The 17,280-nt window shown below is 24.1% G+C and overlaps 6 protein-coding genes across 6 annotated transcripts; 4 read left to right on the top strand and 2 right to left on the bottom strand.

Annotated features, from left to right (window-relative positions):
- The first annotated feature begins 1,361 nt into the window (after nucleotides 1–1,361).
- On the top strand, nucleotides 1,362–3,931 carry T552_02434 (hypothetical protein). Its single transcript, XM_018370976.1, has 5 exons — nucleotides 1,362–2,021; nucleotides 2,069–2,903; nucleotides 2,949–3,132; nucleotides 3,180–3,451; nucleotides 3,497–3,931. The coding sequence occupies exons 1-5, from the start codon at nucleotides 1,407–1,409 to the stop codon at nucleotides 3,883–3,885; spliced, it is 2,295 nt and encodes a 764-aa protein (XP_018225136.1). The 5' UTR covers nucleotides 1,362–1,406; the 3' UTR covers nucleotides 3,886–3,931.
- Nucleotides 3,932–4,153: 222 nt separating this feature from the next.
- Nucleotides 4,154–6,366, bottom strand: T552_02433 (hypothetical protein). The gene is made up of 4 exons (XM_018370975.1): nucleotides 6,322–6,366; nucleotides 6,094–6,265; nucleotides 5,931–6,042; nucleotides 4,154–5,888 (listed from the first exon to the last, which is right to left on the bottom strand). Exons 1-4 carry the CDS (start codon nucleotides 6,331–6,333, stop codon nucleotides 4,193–4,195), a joined length of 1,992 nt encoding a protein of 663 aa, XP_018225135.1. The 5' UTR covers nucleotides 6,334–6,366; the 3' UTR covers nucleotides 4,154–4,192.
- A 1,101-nt stretch (nucleotides 6,367–7,467) lies between these two features.
- T552_02432 (hypothetical protein) lies at nucleotides 7,468–11,215 on the top strand. The gene is made up of 14 exons (XM_018370974.1): nucleotides 7,468–8,340; nucleotides 8,387–8,687; nucleotides 8,736–8,970; nucleotides 9,017–9,145; nucleotides 9,189–9,422; nucleotides 9,473–9,656; nucleotides 9,699–9,764; nucleotides 9,808–9,984; nucleotides 10,032–10,076; nucleotides 10,121–10,171; nucleotides 10,212–10,706; nucleotides 10,747–10,812; nucleotides 10,860–10,991; nucleotides 11,030–11,215. Exons 1-14 carry the CDS (start codon nucleotides 7,513–7,515, stop codon nucleotides 11,168–11,170), a joined length of 3,084 nt encoding a protein of 1,027 aa, XP_018225134.1. The 5' UTR covers nucleotides 7,468–7,512; the 3' UTR covers nucleotides 11,171–11,215.
- Nucleotides 11,216–11,450: 235 nt separating this feature from the next.
- On the bottom strand, nucleotides 11,451–11,799 carry T552_02431 (ribosomal protein L33). Its single transcript, XM_018370973.1, has 3 exons — nucleotides 11,733–11,799; nucleotides 11,581–11,687; nucleotides 11,451–11,537 (listed from the first exon to the last, which is right to left on the bottom strand). Exons 1-3 carry the CDS (start codon nucleotides 11,753–11,755, stop codon nucleotides 11,497–11,499), a joined length of 171 nt encoding a protein of 56 aa, XP_018225133.1. The 5' UTR covers nucleotides 11,756–11,799; the 3' UTR covers nucleotides 11,451–11,496.
- A 135-nt stretch (nucleotides 11,800–11,934) lies between these two features.
- On the top strand, nucleotides 11,935–12,930 carry T552_02430 (hypothetical protein). The gene is made up of 5 exons (XM_018370972.1): nucleotides 11,935–12,025; nucleotides 12,073–12,088; nucleotides 12,132–12,291; nucleotides 12,335–12,587; nucleotides 12,631–12,930. The coding sequence occupies exons 1-5, from the start codon at nucleotides 11,981–11,983 to the stop codon at nucleotides 12,886–12,888; spliced, it is 732 nt and encodes a 243-aa protein (XP_018225132.1). The 5' UTR covers nucleotides 11,935–11,980; the 3' UTR covers nucleotides 12,889–12,930.
- A 786-nt stretch (nucleotides 12,931–13,716) lies between these two features.
- On the top strand, nucleotides 13,717–16,463 carry T552_02429 (hypothetical protein; the record flags this gene model as incomplete). Its single annotated transcript, XM_018370971.1, has 3 exons — nucleotides 13,717–13,780; nucleotides 13,852–15,016; nucleotides 15,074–16,463. 3 exons carry the CDS (start codon nucleotides 13,717–13,719, stop codon nucleotides 16,461–16,463), a joined length of 2,619 nt encoding a protein of 872 aa, XP_018225131.1.
- Nucleotides 16,464–17,280: the final 817 nt, after the last annotated feature.

Here is a 17,280-nt window from a genome sequence, read left to right as displayed (position 1 = left end):
TTTTTAAAGTGAATATCTAATTGATAGAATTTATACTAATGTAGAATTAAAAGAAATATAATATAAATTCTAATATTTTTATAATAATATTAGTGATACAAGTATTGAAACTTTATAAAAGTTTGATCATAATCCATTGCTTTTATATTAGATATGAATAAATTGTTGAAATTATTATATATATATATTTATAGATAATGAATTTATTAGGATATTTTGATCTTTCAGAGCAAGATAATATTTAAAATACAAGGAAAGTCTTCCTAGAAGATTTTATTATTTGAGTTGTTGATAATATTAAAAAATTTGGAATATTTAGTTTTAGTTAAGAAATTAGGTATATTAAAGAAAATGTTAGATTTGTTAAAATCAAATAATTACGTTTTTATTTTCTTTATTCTTTAAGTTTTTAAATCAGAATGTCTATTTTCTATGGTATTTTTTTTATTGGTACAAATGCAATTGTAAATTTTATATTGAAGATGATAGTTTTACACAATAATGTTAAAATTGTGATATTTATTATTCAATATATATTTTATATATTCAAAATTACTTTATATGATGAGAAATCTATATCATTTAAATAAATTACTTTGTAGATATTATTATTATAGAAAGATTATTGGAGAAATAGAAAATAACAAGATTGAGACAAAAGTTATTATTTTTATTAATTTAGAAGTAATATATTGCTATGTCTGAGTAAAAAAGATAAGAATAATATTATATATTTTTCATAAAAAAAAGAAAAAGGTTAATTATAGATAAAATTTGTCAAAAAATATATATTATATAAAAAAAAATATTTATTTCATTCAAAATGATTTTATAAAAGATTTTGCCTTAATATCTTATTGAAGATATTGTTAGATTAATAACTTTGCATTGTCAGTAAAAGATTTATAGGTAAATGTATTAAGGGTTATCTCGAATTAATTGGATTTCATGATGAAATAAATTTTAACTTTATAAACATATATCTGTTGGTTTTAAACTATCAAGCTACAGAAATCTGATAAATTATATAAATAATATTTTAAAAAAAATACAAAAAAAACTTATATATATATTTGATGAAATTAAGGATGCTCAATATTAAAAAGCTCAAGTAAATTATATGGTATTTTATCAAATTAACAAAATAAAACAAACAATGCTTATATTATCTAAATATAATCATTTCTAAAAGGTTATTTTCGAAGAATCAAATAGATTTCATAATGAATTTATTCTATAAAATTTTTAAAAACTATAGATTATTCTTAAATTTTTAGGACTTATGTTTTAAAATTTTTATATATTAATTATTAATAATTTTGTTTAAATTTTTTGTTTTAGTAATAATTTACAGGTGCGTAACTTCAAGATAAACATCTTGACAAATATATATAATAAGAAGGCATATGAATCAGAATTCTTCACATGGAACATGTTTTTCTAAAGAGGAAGGACAAAAGGATTCAATAAATATATTTAATAATGAAAAAAAAGTATTTTCTCAACCAAATTTAATACAATCATCAAAAATATCTTTAAATAATCCTAATAATTTGAGAATTTCAAAAGAATATATAAAGACACAAAGCACTTTTTCTCCATTACCTGTAAATTCATCTGTTTGGAGGGAAAATTATATTTCTCAAATAAAAAAGTTACCTTCTGATGCAGTTCCTATTACAGTTCCCCATAATTCTTCTCCTTCATGGGCTAAAGGATACAATAAACCAAATGTATTGAATAATGTTGATTCTAAAAATCAAGCTACAAGAAACCCTCATTCTTCAACTTCAGTTTCTAATTTTGATTCTATAAAAATTGAAGATTTAGTTAAAAAATTATTAGGGGAGACTATTTTAGATCATGAGACAGATGGAGAGGAAAAGGATGATAACAGCGATATATTAGTACCGGACTTAAAAATTAAATTGCTTACACATCAAATAAATGGTCTTCGCTGGCTTCAAAAAAAAGAAGATCATAATTCTGAAGGTGACAAGGGGGGAATTCTTGCTGATGATGTAAGATACCCAATGCAATTTCATATAGAATACAGCTGATATTTTAGATGGGATTAGGAAAAACGATACAAAGTATAGCTCTTATTGTTTCTAGAAAACGCCCAAAATGTTTTGAAAATATATATTCTAAAAGTACACTTATAGTAGCACCTTTATCAATTATACGTCAATGGGAATCTGAAATCATTGGTAAAACAAATCTTTCTGTTTTGGTATATCATGGCTCTGAAAGAAATAAACATTCTAAAAATTTAAAATCTTATGATGTAGTAATAACTACATATCATATTCTCGCATCCGAAATACAAAATACATATAAAACTGATGTGCTATCAGAAGACAAACTTAATATTAATTCTGAACTTTTTAAAATATCTTGGTGGAGATTAATTTTAGATGAAGCGCAAACTATTAAAAATAAAAATTCCAAAATAGCAATTGCTGCATGTTCTCTTAAGGGACATAATCGCTGGTGTCTTACGGGAACACCTGTTCAAAATTCTCTTGATGAATTATATTCTTTATTTAAGTTTTTGCGGATTGAACCATTAAGTGATTTTTCTGTCTGGAAAGAACAGATATCTAAGCCAATATCTCAAGGAAATTATGAACTTTCAATAAAAAGACTTAGAATTGTACTGAATTCTATAATGATGCGACGAACAAAAGATATTCTTCAGAAAAATATTAATAAAAATGATTTATTATTCCTACCAAAACGAGTTATCAAATATGAAATGATTAAATTAGATAAACATGAGCGTGAATTCTATGATAAACTTGAACTATATGCAGATAAGGGTCTCTCTATATTTCTTGAAAGTAAAATTAAAGGGAAAAACTATACTAACATGCTTTGTCTTTTACTACGACTTAGACAAGGTTAGTAAATTATTATTAAAAGTATTATATTTATTTTTTTGAAAGCTTGTAATCATTTTGAATTAGTAAAAAGGAAGCTGGCATTGGATAAAGATGCTATTGATATTTCTAATTCTGCTAAACATCTATCTGATACTAATTCTGTAGATGATATGATTTCATCATTTAACAGTTTAGAATTGGAGAATAATAAAAATAATAAATTTAGGTGTGATATTTGTTTAGAAGAGTATGCTATACATATATTGATAGTTTTTTATTAATGGTTCAATTAAGATTCTTTTTGGAAAATGTTGATTCTGGAAAAGATAAATGTGAAAATTGTCGCAAAGTATTTATAGAAAATCCATTTTGTGAAGATGAAAAATCAGATATACCAAAAAAACTTGTGATTAGTTCAAAAATTAGAAAAATGATAGAAATTTTGCAAAATAAGGATAACAATTTATCTAATCCTAATCATAAAACAATTGTATTCTCTCAGTTTACTTCTATGTTGGATTTAGTTGAGTCATTTTTGAAAGATGAAAATATAAAGTTTACAAGATGTTTTAATATATTAGTATTTTATATTTTTTTCTAAAAATTTTTAGATGATGGTTCAATGCCGTATTATTTAAGGGAAAATGCTCTTAAAAAAATTCGTGAATCTGAAGATATAAGAGTATTGTTATGTTCTTTAAGATCAGGAGCATTGGGGCTTAATCTTACAATGGCAAATAGAGTAATTTTATTAGATATATGGTGGAATCCTGCAATTGAGGAACAAGCCATTGACCGGGTTTATCGCATTGGTCAAACAAAAGATGTAATGATTTATAAAATAATAGCTGAAAATACTGTCGAACAAAGAATATTAATCTTACAAGAGAGAAAAAAGGATCTTATTAAAGATATATTTGGCAATGAAAAAAATAAATTAACTGATATTAATAAACTTACTCTTAAAGATATATTGTTTCTTTTTAATCATAAAAACTGAATTATTTGGGTTTATATGCATATATATTAAAAAGGCGCTAAAATCTAATATTTAATGGAATATACGTATTTTTTAGGATAGTTTTAAACTATAAGTTAAAATTTAAATAATATATATTATTTTTTAATGTTATTGAAAAGATTTAATATATATATATATATATATATATATAGTTTTACATTACGTTCATATTTTTATGTTTTCCAATTATTCTTTCCCCTAATATAATCATATTAATCTATTCTCCCATTTTTTGATTTTCAATATATGGTGTTTTTTCGTTTTTTATAGAATCTTTAAGTACATATTAAATTTCATTATTTTTTTTAATATTTTTATCTTTAATCGGCTCTTCATTTTTGTTTATAGAATCCTTTGAAAAAGTATTATGTCTTCTAGATCTTGGTAATTTTAAACGAGAACCACGTGTACGTATTCCACGATTAACTTCACTTATTTCAGAGATGATGCTTTTTTGGAAATTTGATCTTATTCCCTGATTATTTCTTGGCGATTTGTTGTTACCTAAATCAGCTTCAGCGACTCTTAGACCAGGTTTAGAAACTATTTTTTTCTTTGCTATGTTCATGTTATCTTTTGAAATAAAATATACAAATGCATATTTAGACGAATTTCCTTTAGAATTCCGAATAGATACATTCGTAATAGAATCTGCAATATCTTTTTCAAAAATAGAATAAGCTTCTTCTTTAGTAGAACATGGGGAAACAAAAAGAGCATATTTAGATAATTGAGGTTTATCTGATGTTTCTTTATCTGCGTTTTCTTTTTTTCTTTGGTTTCCCAAAGTCTTTGATGTTTCTGAAAGTATATTTTCAGTTTTCTGAAGATTGTGAGAGTTTAAAGATGCAGAATTTGAAGATAGGGTATCGGTAAGGGATAAATGTGTTGGTTCTTTGGTGTGCAATTGTGAATATTTTTTGAGTTTTTCCTGTGTCGCATCAGTATTAGATTTCTGTGTCTGCAAAGCAGTAGAAGACTGATCAGACGTTTGTATAGATCGGTGAAAATTCTGTTTATCTATATTAGTTTGTGATATATTTTTTCGATATGAAAAATTAAATCCTTGAGCTTTTGTCTCTGCACTTATACGGCCTTCTGAAATAGATAAAATCACCGAACCATATGTTGCATCTGGAAGGTTAAAGTTCCACATATTTTTAGATGCTGCTTCAATCTTTTCTTTATTTTGCAGTAAACTATCATTTTTTAGTGAGCCTTCTTGAGGCATGGATTCTACAAGATTGATCATAGACTGTAAATGATTCCTTTGAGTATCCTTTACAAGTAATTCTACATCATCTTTTACAGTTTCCCAAACATCCATAAATTGTGCTCTAGAAATTGCTAATTTTTGAAGAAAATATTCTGTTGATGAAGTAACACTAAAATCATTATAGCTTGATCCATAACGAAAATGAAGACCTGCTGAAATGGTAAAATCAGCTTTAAGAGCAAGTGATATTTGTTTAAGCAGCCCTTCTCGACCAGGAGAATGATATGTTATAAAAACTCTAACTTCAGAATTATCCCAAACTTTATTAGCTGTATGTAAAAGTTCACCCATTTGTAGTACTGTAGACCACATAGTTCCTTGTCCACCTGCTATTGTCATTTTTCCTTCACCATTATCAAACAATTTATGCATTATTATCGCGCCACCCAAGCCAAATAACCTTAACTTAATATCACCCACATTAAGACATTTAGAAGATTGCTCATCAATAATAAACAAATTTTTTACTTTATATTCACCGCTACGGAACTTTTCAAGCACAGATATATCTTCACATGATCCCCAAATAGTATAAACTGGAACGTCAAGTTCCTTTTCTCCTGATAAAAATAATGGCAATTCTGAAATAACAAGTTCGGAATGAGAAATTGTATTACGGATAAAGCTGATAGAGCTATTTGTAGTAAATTTCGAGCGATAATGAGGCTTAATCAAAGGAGAATATTGGATAATATGTCTTAACATTCTTTTGCAATAAGACTTAGAAAATAAATGAAAAAATGTATACCGTTCATTTATCCTATCCAAACTAGTATTGTCATAAAATCCAAAATCACCCGTATGGATAATATATTGAGCATTGGTTTTTTTGCAAAGTTCATTAAAGAAAGAAATATTTCCTAAGATTTTAAAAATTATTTCTTTATAACTTTTTTTGATTTGCTGCTCACCCCTTATATCTGCAACGCATAAAATCCTTGTACAGTCTTCTGATATAAGAACATGCTTATCTGTAGAAGCGCCAAAGTTACCATTTGGCTTTTGTAACGATTCTATTTCTGCTTTTTGTCTTATTTGTCTAGGTTTATTTACCACATTTAAAAATTGAGGTAAAGTACGTGTCTATATAAAATTCATTAGTATTTAAAAATATGTTGAAGTAAATTCTTGTGTAGTACCGTAATAGTCATTAATCTTAGATTTAATAAAATTAATAAGTTATTTTTCTTAAATTTAAAAATCGAGTTATACGAAGAAAAAAATGTATTTTGTAGTATAATTGATATAAGATAAAAATAATTTAACTATAATGTATAAAGTATAATATAAGAATAAGAAATATTTAATATTCTTAAACTATAACAAATAAGTATATATTTATGTATAGTTTATTTATTATTGAATGGAAAAATATATTTTAAAATATTAGATATTAATAAAATTAGAGTAAATAGATATGTTAAATCAATATAAAATAGTGTTGATTTTTTATATTTTTTTAAAGGGTATATTTCATAGATATTTCTAAATTATAATTGACCTATAAATTTATAATGTAAATGTATTATGATATGTTATTTATATGTATGAAATTTAGTTGAAATTTTAATTTTTAGATTTCAGAATATATTTAATGTGTTTTTTTTAAAAGATTTTAAAATATTTTAAGGGGTGTAAAATTATTGAAGTTGTTAAAATACATTTAAAAAAAAGATTATTTTTAAATAAAATTAAGAAAAATTAAAGAAATCTGTTTTATAAATATTTATTATTTTTTAATAAAGTTTAGTTTTATAATTAAACGTAAATTGAGTATATATAAATACAAAAAAGCTAAAGAATTTTTTGTTTCAATCATAAAGAACGTTACATTTTTTTAATTGTCTATTTTTTAAAATATTTTATGATTAAAAGAATAAATTTAATATAAATTAGAATATTATATTTATTTATTAGAAATATTCTCACATGTTTTATTTATTATTATATTAGCATATGACTATTAACAATTACAATTGCAGAATTTCATTCCTTTTTTATACAATCATTGCAACAATTAAAGTATTGAACTTTATTATACAATAATCTTCATAAAAACTATATATATATATACATTAATATATAAGACTTAATGATTTTTTATTAATTCTTTTTATTTCTAATTTTTTAAGAAGGACCTGTTATAAATATAAACTTCTCAATTTTATCGATAAAGTTTATTTCAGTCAAAAATATTATTTTTTCAGAAATTTGGTGATAAATAAAGGAAAATTGAGATAATTTGCTGTTAATCTAAAATAATTCGAAAATAATGATCTGATATTACCATATTTATGCGCATTTAAGCGAGGAATTGCTATTATTAAGACATGAAGGATATACAGGAAACAGCTGAACAAGCATATAAGCATCCCGAGTCATTTATAAATGATATGTCTTCAAAAAGTAGTCATGAAATAGTTGATAAAAATTCTATTTTTATGAAAAAAATGCTATTAAATCCAATATATGCAAAGACAACGCAAGGCACATTATTCAAAACCGGGCAAAATCCCTTAAATGATGAATTCAAACAAAGGACTCTTCCATTTAATCTATCTAATATACAAAAAAAGCATAATCTTCCAGAGACATTATATAAATATGAAGATGTTTCTAAACAAGATTCTTTATATAATAAAGTATTATTAAAAGAAAAAAATAGCAAAAAAAATTCAGAAAATGCTTTTGAGGTATGTATTCGCGAGAAAAATCCTTCAAAATTTTTGAATTTTAACAATAATTTGCAAAATTCATTATTACAAGCGAGTACATCAATAAGCTCTCAGTTATCAATATCTAATAAAAATCCATGGAGAAATAAATTATCAGAGTTTTCTCCTCCTACAAAACGCAAAAAATCATCACAAGAATCCCATGAGAATGGCGATTCTGTTAGTCTTACTGGATCCGAAAATCCATTTATTGATTCTACAGATACCTCTTCTAATACTGCTAAAAAGCAAAAAATATTGCAATTGAATTTTAATCAAACAAACACGGTTCCTCCTAATAATGCTTCTAAAGATTCTGTTAAATTTAATCAAAAAAGAAATAATAATTTAGATCAAAATAATGGAGGTGTTGGTTTACTTTTTTCGGGTCTGGAAAAAATTCGAAGAGAAAGAGAAGAATTAGAAAAAGAGCTTAATATTAAGGTATCTTTTATCTATCAATTGTTATTTATTTATTTATTTATTATAGAATGCTGAATTATTGCATACTAATTCTGAGCTCTTATCTATAAAACAAAAAACAAAAGATGTAAAATTTAAATTTTCTGAATTTCAAAAATTTCTAGATGGATTGGCTCGTGATCATGACTCTCTTCATAAAGAAATTATAAAATGGTCGAATGAAATAAAATCATTTCAAACGGATATTATAAAGTCTCGTGAAAGTCTTCAAGGAATTATAAATCAATGCGAAATCTTCACTAATCAAGGAAAATTTAACTCTAAAGTTTACAAGAAACTTGCTGAAGTAAAAGAGGAATTAGTAAAACGTACATTATTTCAAATTTTTGGAATAAGAGTTAACAATTGAATATTAGAAAATATGTATCGTAAAAATCTTGAAGAAAAATATTCTAAGGACGCTGGTCTTTTGGTTGAAGAACGAGATAAGGTTCGTATTTTAGAAAACCAATTGATAAATGAAAGAAAAGAAAAAGATAATCAACGTAATAAATTTTTAAAAGAACAGGAAATAGTAGAAAAATTACTTCAAAGTTTTCATGAAGAAACTCAAAAGAATGAGAACATATTGAAAAATATGTTTTCGTTATGGTATGAATATATTTATTTTAATTGTTTTATAACAATTTGTTATTAGGACCAATGAAGCAAGAACAATAGAACATAATATCTTACATGAGATAAGTTTGAATCTTCGAGTTGGGCCAAATATTTTAGATCCTTTTCAAAAAATAATTCAGGAAAATTTGGAAAAATATTCGAAAGAGTAAGTATATAAATTTAAACTATATATGTTTTATATTTTCAAGATGTCTTTCTGTATATTCTGAGATTAAAAGTTTTCATTCTAACATTTTTTCTTTTAATAAACGTATCGAGGATTTTGAAAAAGGATTTAAAGAAACAAATATATTGATAAAAGATAAGGGAAAGCATGGCTATATTGAGAAAATAAAAGATTTTATTGAATTAATTCAACCTTTCCGATTAGAAATTGAGGAACTTAAATTACAACTTGGAAATTATGAAAAAAATTTTAAAAAGTATTCAATAATTTAAATAATTTTCAATTTAATTTTAATTACTCTCTTAGACAATTATATTTAAATGAAAGTCATTCAGATAAACTTCTCAATGTTCAGAAGGTTTCTGAGAAGCTAGAAATTGCTGAGAAAAACTATGAACAGACTTCTAACGAAAATGTTATGCTTAAAAATATTCTAGAAGATATGAAACGAGAATTAAAAAGCACAAAAGATGAATCTGATTTTTTAAAGGTTATTATGTTTATGGTATAATGTTTAATTGATATTTTATAGAATAAATTGAGAAATTTAGAAAGCTCAAATTCTTTATTTCTAGATTCGACTAAAAATATTGAAGATGTAGGTTTTTTTTTTTTGACTAATCTAATCTGATTATTTAAAGCTTAAAAAACAATATGAAAAAGAAATAGCAGAACATGAAAGGCGTTCTTTGAAATTAAAAGAAACGGAGCAGGCAAAATTTGATAATATAATAAAATCTAAGGATAACAAAATTAATAAATTAGAAAAAGAAGTTTCTATCTTAAAATCTTTAAATACTAATGACGCTGATAATATGGTAATTATTTATTATATTAATACTATTTTTTTTAATAGAAAAATTAGAAAGAAAATTATAAAATTGTTTATAAAGAAAAATTAATCAATATGGTTAAATAAATATATCTATTAAAAATATATTTAACTATTTTTAGATTGGATTGGAGAAAGCCGAGTTAATTGATAAGATTACTGAGCAAGATAATGTAAAAAAACTATATTTTTATTTTTATTTTATAATTATAGGCAATAAATTTATTAAAAAATGAAGTAGAGAAATTACTTAATACGAATTCTTCCATGGATAATATTAATAAAAACTATCAAAAAAGTGGAATTTCTCAATCAAGCAATAGAATAATTCACCAAAGTCCAGGAAAAGTAAATAATATTCCTAAAACTACTAACACTACTTTTGTTTACTTACCATCTCAAATGATATCTCCACCGAGCGAAAATATAATTAAAGAAAAATATTCCAATTCATTACAACATTCAAATACTGGAAACAATAAAACCAAACCAAGGCTCACAAAAAATCTTAAAGATTGTTCACGACAAGAAGTCATTTCTGATAAAATGGAGCCTTTAGATAAAGATTCTATTTCGAGTTTTTCTAAAATATCTGAAAATTTATTAACACCATCTGATTCTAATAAATCTTTATCATTAGAAATATATGATTCTTCCTTGACTATGCTAGATAATGATGTTAATATTCAGCAAGAGGTTATCGCTTCTGTATGTGTTTCTTCTATAAAAATGTTTCTAATATTTATAGTCACAATTAAACTTACAATCTTCATCTCTTTTAAAAAAAAATAAAAGTATAGAAAATTATAATAATGTTAGTATTAACAAAATTAAAATACATAATTAACTTTTTAAATACAGGAAAATTATACTAAAGAAAATATTGATGCTACTTTTTCTGAATATTTATCTATAGACACTAATACTTCAAAAAATACGGAAAATGTTCTTTCAAAAAAGAAGAATCAAGATAAACAAAAGAGTCTAAAAAAGGTTTTAATGTCCCTGTTTTATTTTTCTAATTTGTATAGTTATCTATTGAATATCCTAATAATGATTCTAATTTTTGGCCTATTGCACAATTAGAAAATTCGACTAATCAAAAAAGTTATTCAACTAGAAATATAACTAATACGTATAAGAAAAAAAAGGCGGGAAAATATTTGTATTGACATATTAATTTTTATATTTAAATGGTTCTTGCATTTATTCTAAATTATTTACATGATAATTATATTAGAAATTGTTATTAATTTATTGATGTTACTTTTTATAAAATTAGATGGATTTATGTTAGATTTTGTTTTTAATTATAGCATCTTATTACTATTATATTTTATATATCATCAATGCTACATTAATTTAATTGTATATTATTATATTGGTATTAGCATGATTATAATATTTGTTTAGTTTAAAATATACGTATGATATTGATGAATTTTCTAGTTTCATATAAAGCTATAAATCATATAAAATGCTTTCATAGAAAGTTCAATTACTTGATTTTAGCTTCTTCAAAAAGTACTCTTTTATTTACTATTATATATTAATGTGCAAGTAGATATAAAAATTAAAAAACCTCTAGGATCGAACTTAATACAAGATAATTTTGGTGATAATCGAGGACGACTTGCTGTATAAAACCAACCAGTGCCAGCAGTAGATAATAGTTTTACAAGAATAGTTCTATTAATTTAGAATAGTATTATAAATTACAATATTTATAATAACCTGGATTTTGGTTTTTTTGCCATAATTCTGATAACTTTAAAATTGACGGTTTAAAAATTAAAATTCATTATTCAATAGATTTAGAATTTTGAAATAGTTTCAATATAAATAATATATAATTAATTACTTATAAATTTTTTTGTATATTTTTGGGATTTTTATTTTCGTAAATTTTTATAAATTAATTTTAAAAATTTTAGATGAAATTTCACCGAAAATATGCAGTATTTGGAGGTGCTTTTTTTCTTATGGGACCCATAGCTATGATTTTGATGAGTATTCATCATCAGAAGGTAATTTTTTATCTATAGATATATATATATTACTAATAAATATCGAGATTGTAGATTTGCTTGGTATTTTATTACCATTATTTTTGGTATATTTAACATTTTTTAGCGCCAACTGCAGATAAAATACAAAGAATTAATGGTGGATTTTTGATATTTGCTAGTATTTTGATTTTATGCTCATTTCCTCCAATGGTTGGACGCGAAATTGCTACAATTTTAATTGGATTTGTATATGGATATATTGGATTTATAATTGTTTCAATCTCGTATATTTCCTTTAATCTATATATTTTTTTTTATATAAAATAGTTTTATTATTGGTGAAACATTAGTGTTTCTTTCTTTTCGTCATTTTTGTCATAAACAAGCTATACAATTTCGAAATAAGTATAAAAATAGCTATGGAATTTTTGTTAGGATTATAGAAGAAAAACAGATTACTATGATGTTTTTAATATCTTTAAGTGCTATACCATCTCATTTTTCAACACCTCTTTTTGCGACTATTGATTCAATATCATATTATTCTTGGTTATTAGTTGCTATACCATGTTCCATTAAGGTTTGATAAGTTAAATTTATAACATAGATATTCTAATTTTTAGCATGTTATTCCTGTATATGTTGGTATTTTATTTAGACGCAACCAGACTTCTCTAGCTTCGACAGCTCTTTTAATTTTTTCAATATTTATTACTATTGTTTTTTTCACTTTGATATGTTTAAGATATCAAGAGATAAAAAGAAATATGCTTTTTTTTAATTCAGTTTCTGAAGAGCAAGAATTGGATCACAGCAAATATTTTGATGTTTCTAATTCTTTTGAATATGCGAATTCTGATTTGGAAGGTTTTATGAATTGAAATATATCTTTAAAATTGTTGATATTCGATCTGAAGATATGTATATTATTTATAATATGATTTATATAAATAATATAATTAAAATGATATAAATGAGATCTAAAAAAATGTTTAAAGGCTCAAGAGTTTTTAAATATAAATACATTAATCAGAATCATTTAAACTATTTATTTAGCAAAATAATTTGATTTTATTTTTGCTAGAATATTATAATTAACACTTCTTATGATAAATTGTATTTCTAAAATTAAGCAGTAGCTTTTTGTTTAGTACTGACGTCTCTTGAATGTTCTTTTTTTACAATTTTAATATTTTTAGAAATTTATAAAATACTCTAAAAATCTATTAATATAAAAAATTGTAATATTAGTCATAGAAAATGACTTTATGTTGATCATAATAAATTTTATTTTTTAATTCCTATCTTTATATTATCAAATTTTTTATTTTCAATATTTTTTTCAAAATCTACTTTTTCTAATAAAGAAAATAATATAAAAAATTAACTAAACTTTCCTAAAATAATAAACATTAGAAAATAGCTATATTTATGATTTTTTCAATAAATTTGTAATATAAATTATTATATTCAAATATGATTTAAGATAAAAAAAATTAAATTTAAAATATAAAATATAGAATATATAACAATAAAAAATAAAAATATAATGTAATAATATAAAAATTTTAATAGATGAAATAAATAATACAAATATTTAAAAAAAAGACAAATTCGTGTATAAAAAAACGCTCGAAATTTTGAAAATTATACACAACTAAATTTTTAAATATTATTAGGAAACTAATAATATTTTTAATATTTAGTAAATGAGAAAAACTATATTTTCTGTTTTATTTATAGGCTTTTCATATGTTATTTCAAAAAATATTGGTAATTATTTTTTTTTTTCTGATTTTTTAATGGGTGATCAGATCTAAGAATTGGTTATTAAGAAATATTAGCATCTGGATCATTAGATATTAGCTTTGATGCTGATGATGCTTTTCTTTATCTTTTGAAGGGAAATACGGCTAAAAATAACTGTGAAAAGGTATTGAAAGAATATTGTAGTTTATTGAAGAATTATGATGATAATTTCAATGAACTTTGTAATAATAATAATATTTGTGATAAGTTGGGAAATAATGATTATCTTAAAGAGAAGTGTAAAGTTTTAGAAAAACTGGAAACTGGCTTTTCAGATAACTGCGATAACTTACTAGCAAAATGCTTCTTTTTAGAAAGTTCATGTCCTAATGTTGCCTCACAATGTAGTACAATAAGAGATGTATGTTATGGAAGGACATATGAAGAATTTGCAGATAGACTTATTTTAAGACTAGTTCATAATTCTTTTGGTGATAGCTTTGGATGTCAATCGAAAATTCAAGAATATTGTCCTTCTTTGGCTTCAAAAACTCCCGAATTGTTATTAAAATGTTTGAATACAAAAGAAACGTGTGAAAAGCTTACAAGTTTTGCTGACAACATTTGTATTTCTTTAAAAGATGCTGTCACTAAAGTAAATGGAAATCATTCTCTATTGAACAAAACTTGCAGTTTACTTCTTGAAGAATGTCATTATTATTTATTAGGTTGTAAACCAAAGCACCCTGAATTAGATTCTTTATGTCAAAACCTTAAGCAAAGTTGTGGAGATGTAGGTATTGTCTTTAGTCTTCCTTCTGCTTTCAATCCTATCGAACCGTCTTTATCTATTTTAACTAGATTAGGTGCTGATAATCTTATTCTCAGAGCGGAAGAATCTGGTATCGAGTTCATTGATAATTTTTCATATCATAATATTGATTTCTTTTTGGCTTTATTAACTGAAGGTATTGATGGTGGAACTACTGAAGATAAATGTAAAAATGCTTTAAATCAAAAATGCTCTTCTATTTCTCATTTAAGTGACCATCTTACTGAATTTTGTAAAAAGAAAGATGATTATAATAATAAATGTAAAGCACTGGAAGAAAATTTAACTAAAATTATTAAACAACTTAAAGAAAGCTATCAAGAAAATTTTAAAAAAAAAGATCAAAATAATGATGGTACGAATTTGGCTATTCCATGGACTAGTTTGCCCGCACTTTCTAAGAATAATTGTAACTTTTTCTTGACACAGTGTTTTTTTTAAAAAAACTATAATGATGAACTTAAACTACTCTGTCTCAATGCTAGACTTGCATGTCATAAGAAAACGCGTAATAATTATAATAAAACTCTTTTACAAAATATTTTGGAAGGACATTTAAATATAGCAAGCCATTCTACGAGTTCATGTGTTACCAGGCTTCGTACTGAATGTAAAATATCAAAATTATATACAAGAGAAACTTTTGAGATATGTTTCGACTTGAAAAAAACATGTAGGAATATTGTAAATTTTATTAAGGGGAAATGTGAAGACTTACTTGGAAATCTAAATACTTATTTAGAATATCCTGATAATAGTAATTGCGATTTACTTGAGTCTCAGTGTAGTTCATTGGCTCTACATTGTCCTTTTATAGCCCGTCGTTGTTATATTTTTTCTGATAATTGTGATAAATATAAAAAGTCAGTAGAATTAAAATATGTGTTGTCATCTCAGGGAGGTTATTCTATTGGGAGTATGAATACTTGTTTACGTAGTTTAAATGATAAATGCGGAAAACTAGTCAATCAGTGCAATATTATGTATGTAGATCAAGGTAGATCAAGGTCGCATACATGCAAAGTTATAGTTTCTTTTGTCTGGACAAATTGTTTAAAGTTTTTACAGAATTTTCGCAGTTCTGGAATTTTGAAGGAACAATATTCCATAACCAGTGATGAATGTTTTCTTTGGAGGTCGTATTGTAACATGCTTGTAAATAGTTGTATTGGCGGGCTTAAATCATCCTGTTCCAACCTTAATGAAAAATGTAAAAAGTTTTTTGAACTCGAAACTTTTCAGACAGCTTTGTATAATGATTTGGGGAAATTTAAAGATGAAAATGAATGCGTCACTCTATTAAGTAATTATTGTAAAAAACCCAAAAATCAGAGCTTAAATGATTTATGTAAAGAATATAGTGAGGAAAATGCTCAGAAAAAGCTTTGCCAGGAATTTGTATCTCGTTTAACGAAACAATGTTCCGTTTTGTCAGATGAATTGCGAAGAATTAATGTATCTTTAACAAAAAGCATATCATTAGTCTCAGATAAGTTAATATTAAAGGGTACTACGTTTATGGTTGAGCTTTCTATTAAAATAAAAACTGAATGTGATCGTTTACTTAATCAATGTGATATTTTGGACAGTTGTGATAATATTAAGAAATCATGTGAACATATTAAAACTCTCTGTGAAAAATTTAAAGAGTTCGACTTGTCATCGGGTCTTGTTACAATCACTGTTACTTCTATGGATATTCATACACATACACATACAGAAGTTATGAAAGTGACGAATATAGTTACGGATTCAAAGTCAACTACACAAGCTACAACTTTAAGAAATGCTGCAATTCGTTCAAATACTGTATCAAATTGGCCTGTTTTATACCTTTCTACTATTATAGCTATATTTGTACTAGTATTTTCATAAATATTTTCTTATTTATTTTTTTCTTTTTGTGTTTATCCATAGTATCAGTTTTGTGGGTTGTTTAATGTGGTTCCAAATTGAAATTGTTTTACTATAATACAATCGTAGTTTTACTTGCTTTTGTCGACTTTTTAATATTCTAAAACTTATCAAGATATTAAAAAAATATTTTTAAAATTTTAGTTTTATAATAATTACACAAATAATTTTAAATATTATGTATTTAAAATTGATAGAAAAGTAGCTTTTAACAATGTGGATTTGGGTTTAACGTTTACATATATAAAAAATATTTCTAAAAGGTCGGTTGACTGTGGAATTAACGCAAGACCTTTTTGCATTTCCAGTGCAAAGTTCATTTTAACTGAGCTACCAACTCATACTAAGTTAAACAGAACAAAATTATCTTTTATATGATACAAATTTTATAAATATAATCTAAAATTAAAAAAAATATTTTAAAAATACTATTTTTTATCTTTTATTAAGTGTAAAAATGAAATCTTTTAATGTTTTGTTTGAAAAATTGTCTTTTTTTATAATATTGTCGAATGACATTGTTGATATAAAACGAAGAGTATTATTCCATTTTTCTTTTGCCAATTCTATACAATTAGTTGATAACACCATTAGCGTTCATAACGGTTTTGAAAAATGATCTAGATTTCTAAGTTGAAATGATTGACATGTTAAAGATTCCGATTATGAATATGTTGTCGAGTGCATTTGTAGAAGTAATATATATGTTATAAAAGATAATATAATGCCGCTAAGGAAAAAAGATATTCTTGGCATAATTGAATAAAATTAAAATGTA

This window comes from Pneumocystis carinii (genome assembly GCF_001477545.1).
Source record: "Pneumocystis carinii B80 chromosome Unknown supercont1.11, whole genome shotgun sequence".
Taxonomy (NCBI): Eukaryota; Fungi; Ascomycota; class Pneumocystomycetes; order Pneumocystales; family Pneumocystaceae; genus Pneumocystis; species Pneumocystis carinii.
Note: the sequence above shows the minus strand (reverse complement) of the source record. Positions and strands in the feature narration are given on the sequence as shown.

Excerpts from the sequence above, each read along its gene's own strand:
- T552_02431 (XM_018370973.1), bottom strand. The coding sequence starts at position 11,755 with ATGGCAAAAAAACCAAAATCCAG. Across the intron at positions 11,688-11,732 it reads GCAAAAAAACCAAAATCCAG|AACTATTCTTGTAAAACTAT; the intron begins GTTATTATAAAT and ends CTAAATTAATAG. Across the intron at positions 11,538-11,580 it reads TATTAAGTTCGATCCTAGAG|TAAATAAAAGAGTACTTTTT; the intron begins GTTTTTTAATTT and ends AATATATAATAG.
- T552_02434 (XM_018370976.1), top strand. The coding sequence starts at position 1,407 with ATGAATCAGAATTCTTCACATGGAACATGTTTTTCTAAAGAGGAAGGA. Across the intron at positions 2,022-2,068 it reads GGGGAATTCTTGCTGATGAT|ATGGGATTAGGAAAAACGAT; the intron begins GTAAGATACCCA and ends CTGATATTTTAG. Across the intron at positions 3,133-3,179 it reads TGTGATATTTGTTTAGAAGA|ATTCTTTTTGGAAAATGTTG; the intron begins GTATGCTATACA and ends GGTTCAATTAAG.
- T552_02430 (XM_018370972.1), top strand. The coding sequence starts at position 11,981 with ATGGGACCCATAGCTATGATTTTGATGAGTATTCATCATCAGAAG. Across the intron at positions 12,292-12,334 it reads TTTATAATTGTTTCAATCTC|TTTTATTATTGGTGAAACAT; the intron begins GTATATTTCCTT and ends TATATAAAATAG. Across the intron at positions 12,588-12,630 it reads CTATACCATGTTCCATTAAG|CATGTTATTCCTGTATATGT; the intron begins GTTTGATAAGTT and ends TCTAATTTTTAG.
- T552_02433 (XM_018370975.1), bottom strand. Across the intron at positions 6,043-6,093 it reads ATGCGTTGCAGATATAAGGG|GAAATATTTCTTTCTTTAAT; the intron begins GTGAGCAGCAAA and ends TTAAAATCTTAG. Across the intron at positions 5,889-5,930 it reads TTGGATAGGATAAATGAACG|AATGTTAAGACATATTATCC; the intron begins GTATACATTTTT and ends TTATTGCAAAAG.
- T552_02432 (XM_018370974.1), top strand. The coding sequence starts at position 7,513 with ATGAAGGATATACAGGAAACAGCTGAACAAGCATATAAGCATCCCGAG. Across the intron at positions 10,172-10,211 it reads AGATTACTGAGCAAGATAAT|GCAATAAATTTATTAAAAAA; the intron begins GTAAAAAAACTA and ends TTATAATTATAG. Across the intron at positions 10,992-11,029 it reads AACAAAAGAGTCTAAAAAAG|TTATCTATTGAATATCCTAA; the intron begins GTTTTAATGTCC and ends TAATTTGTATAG.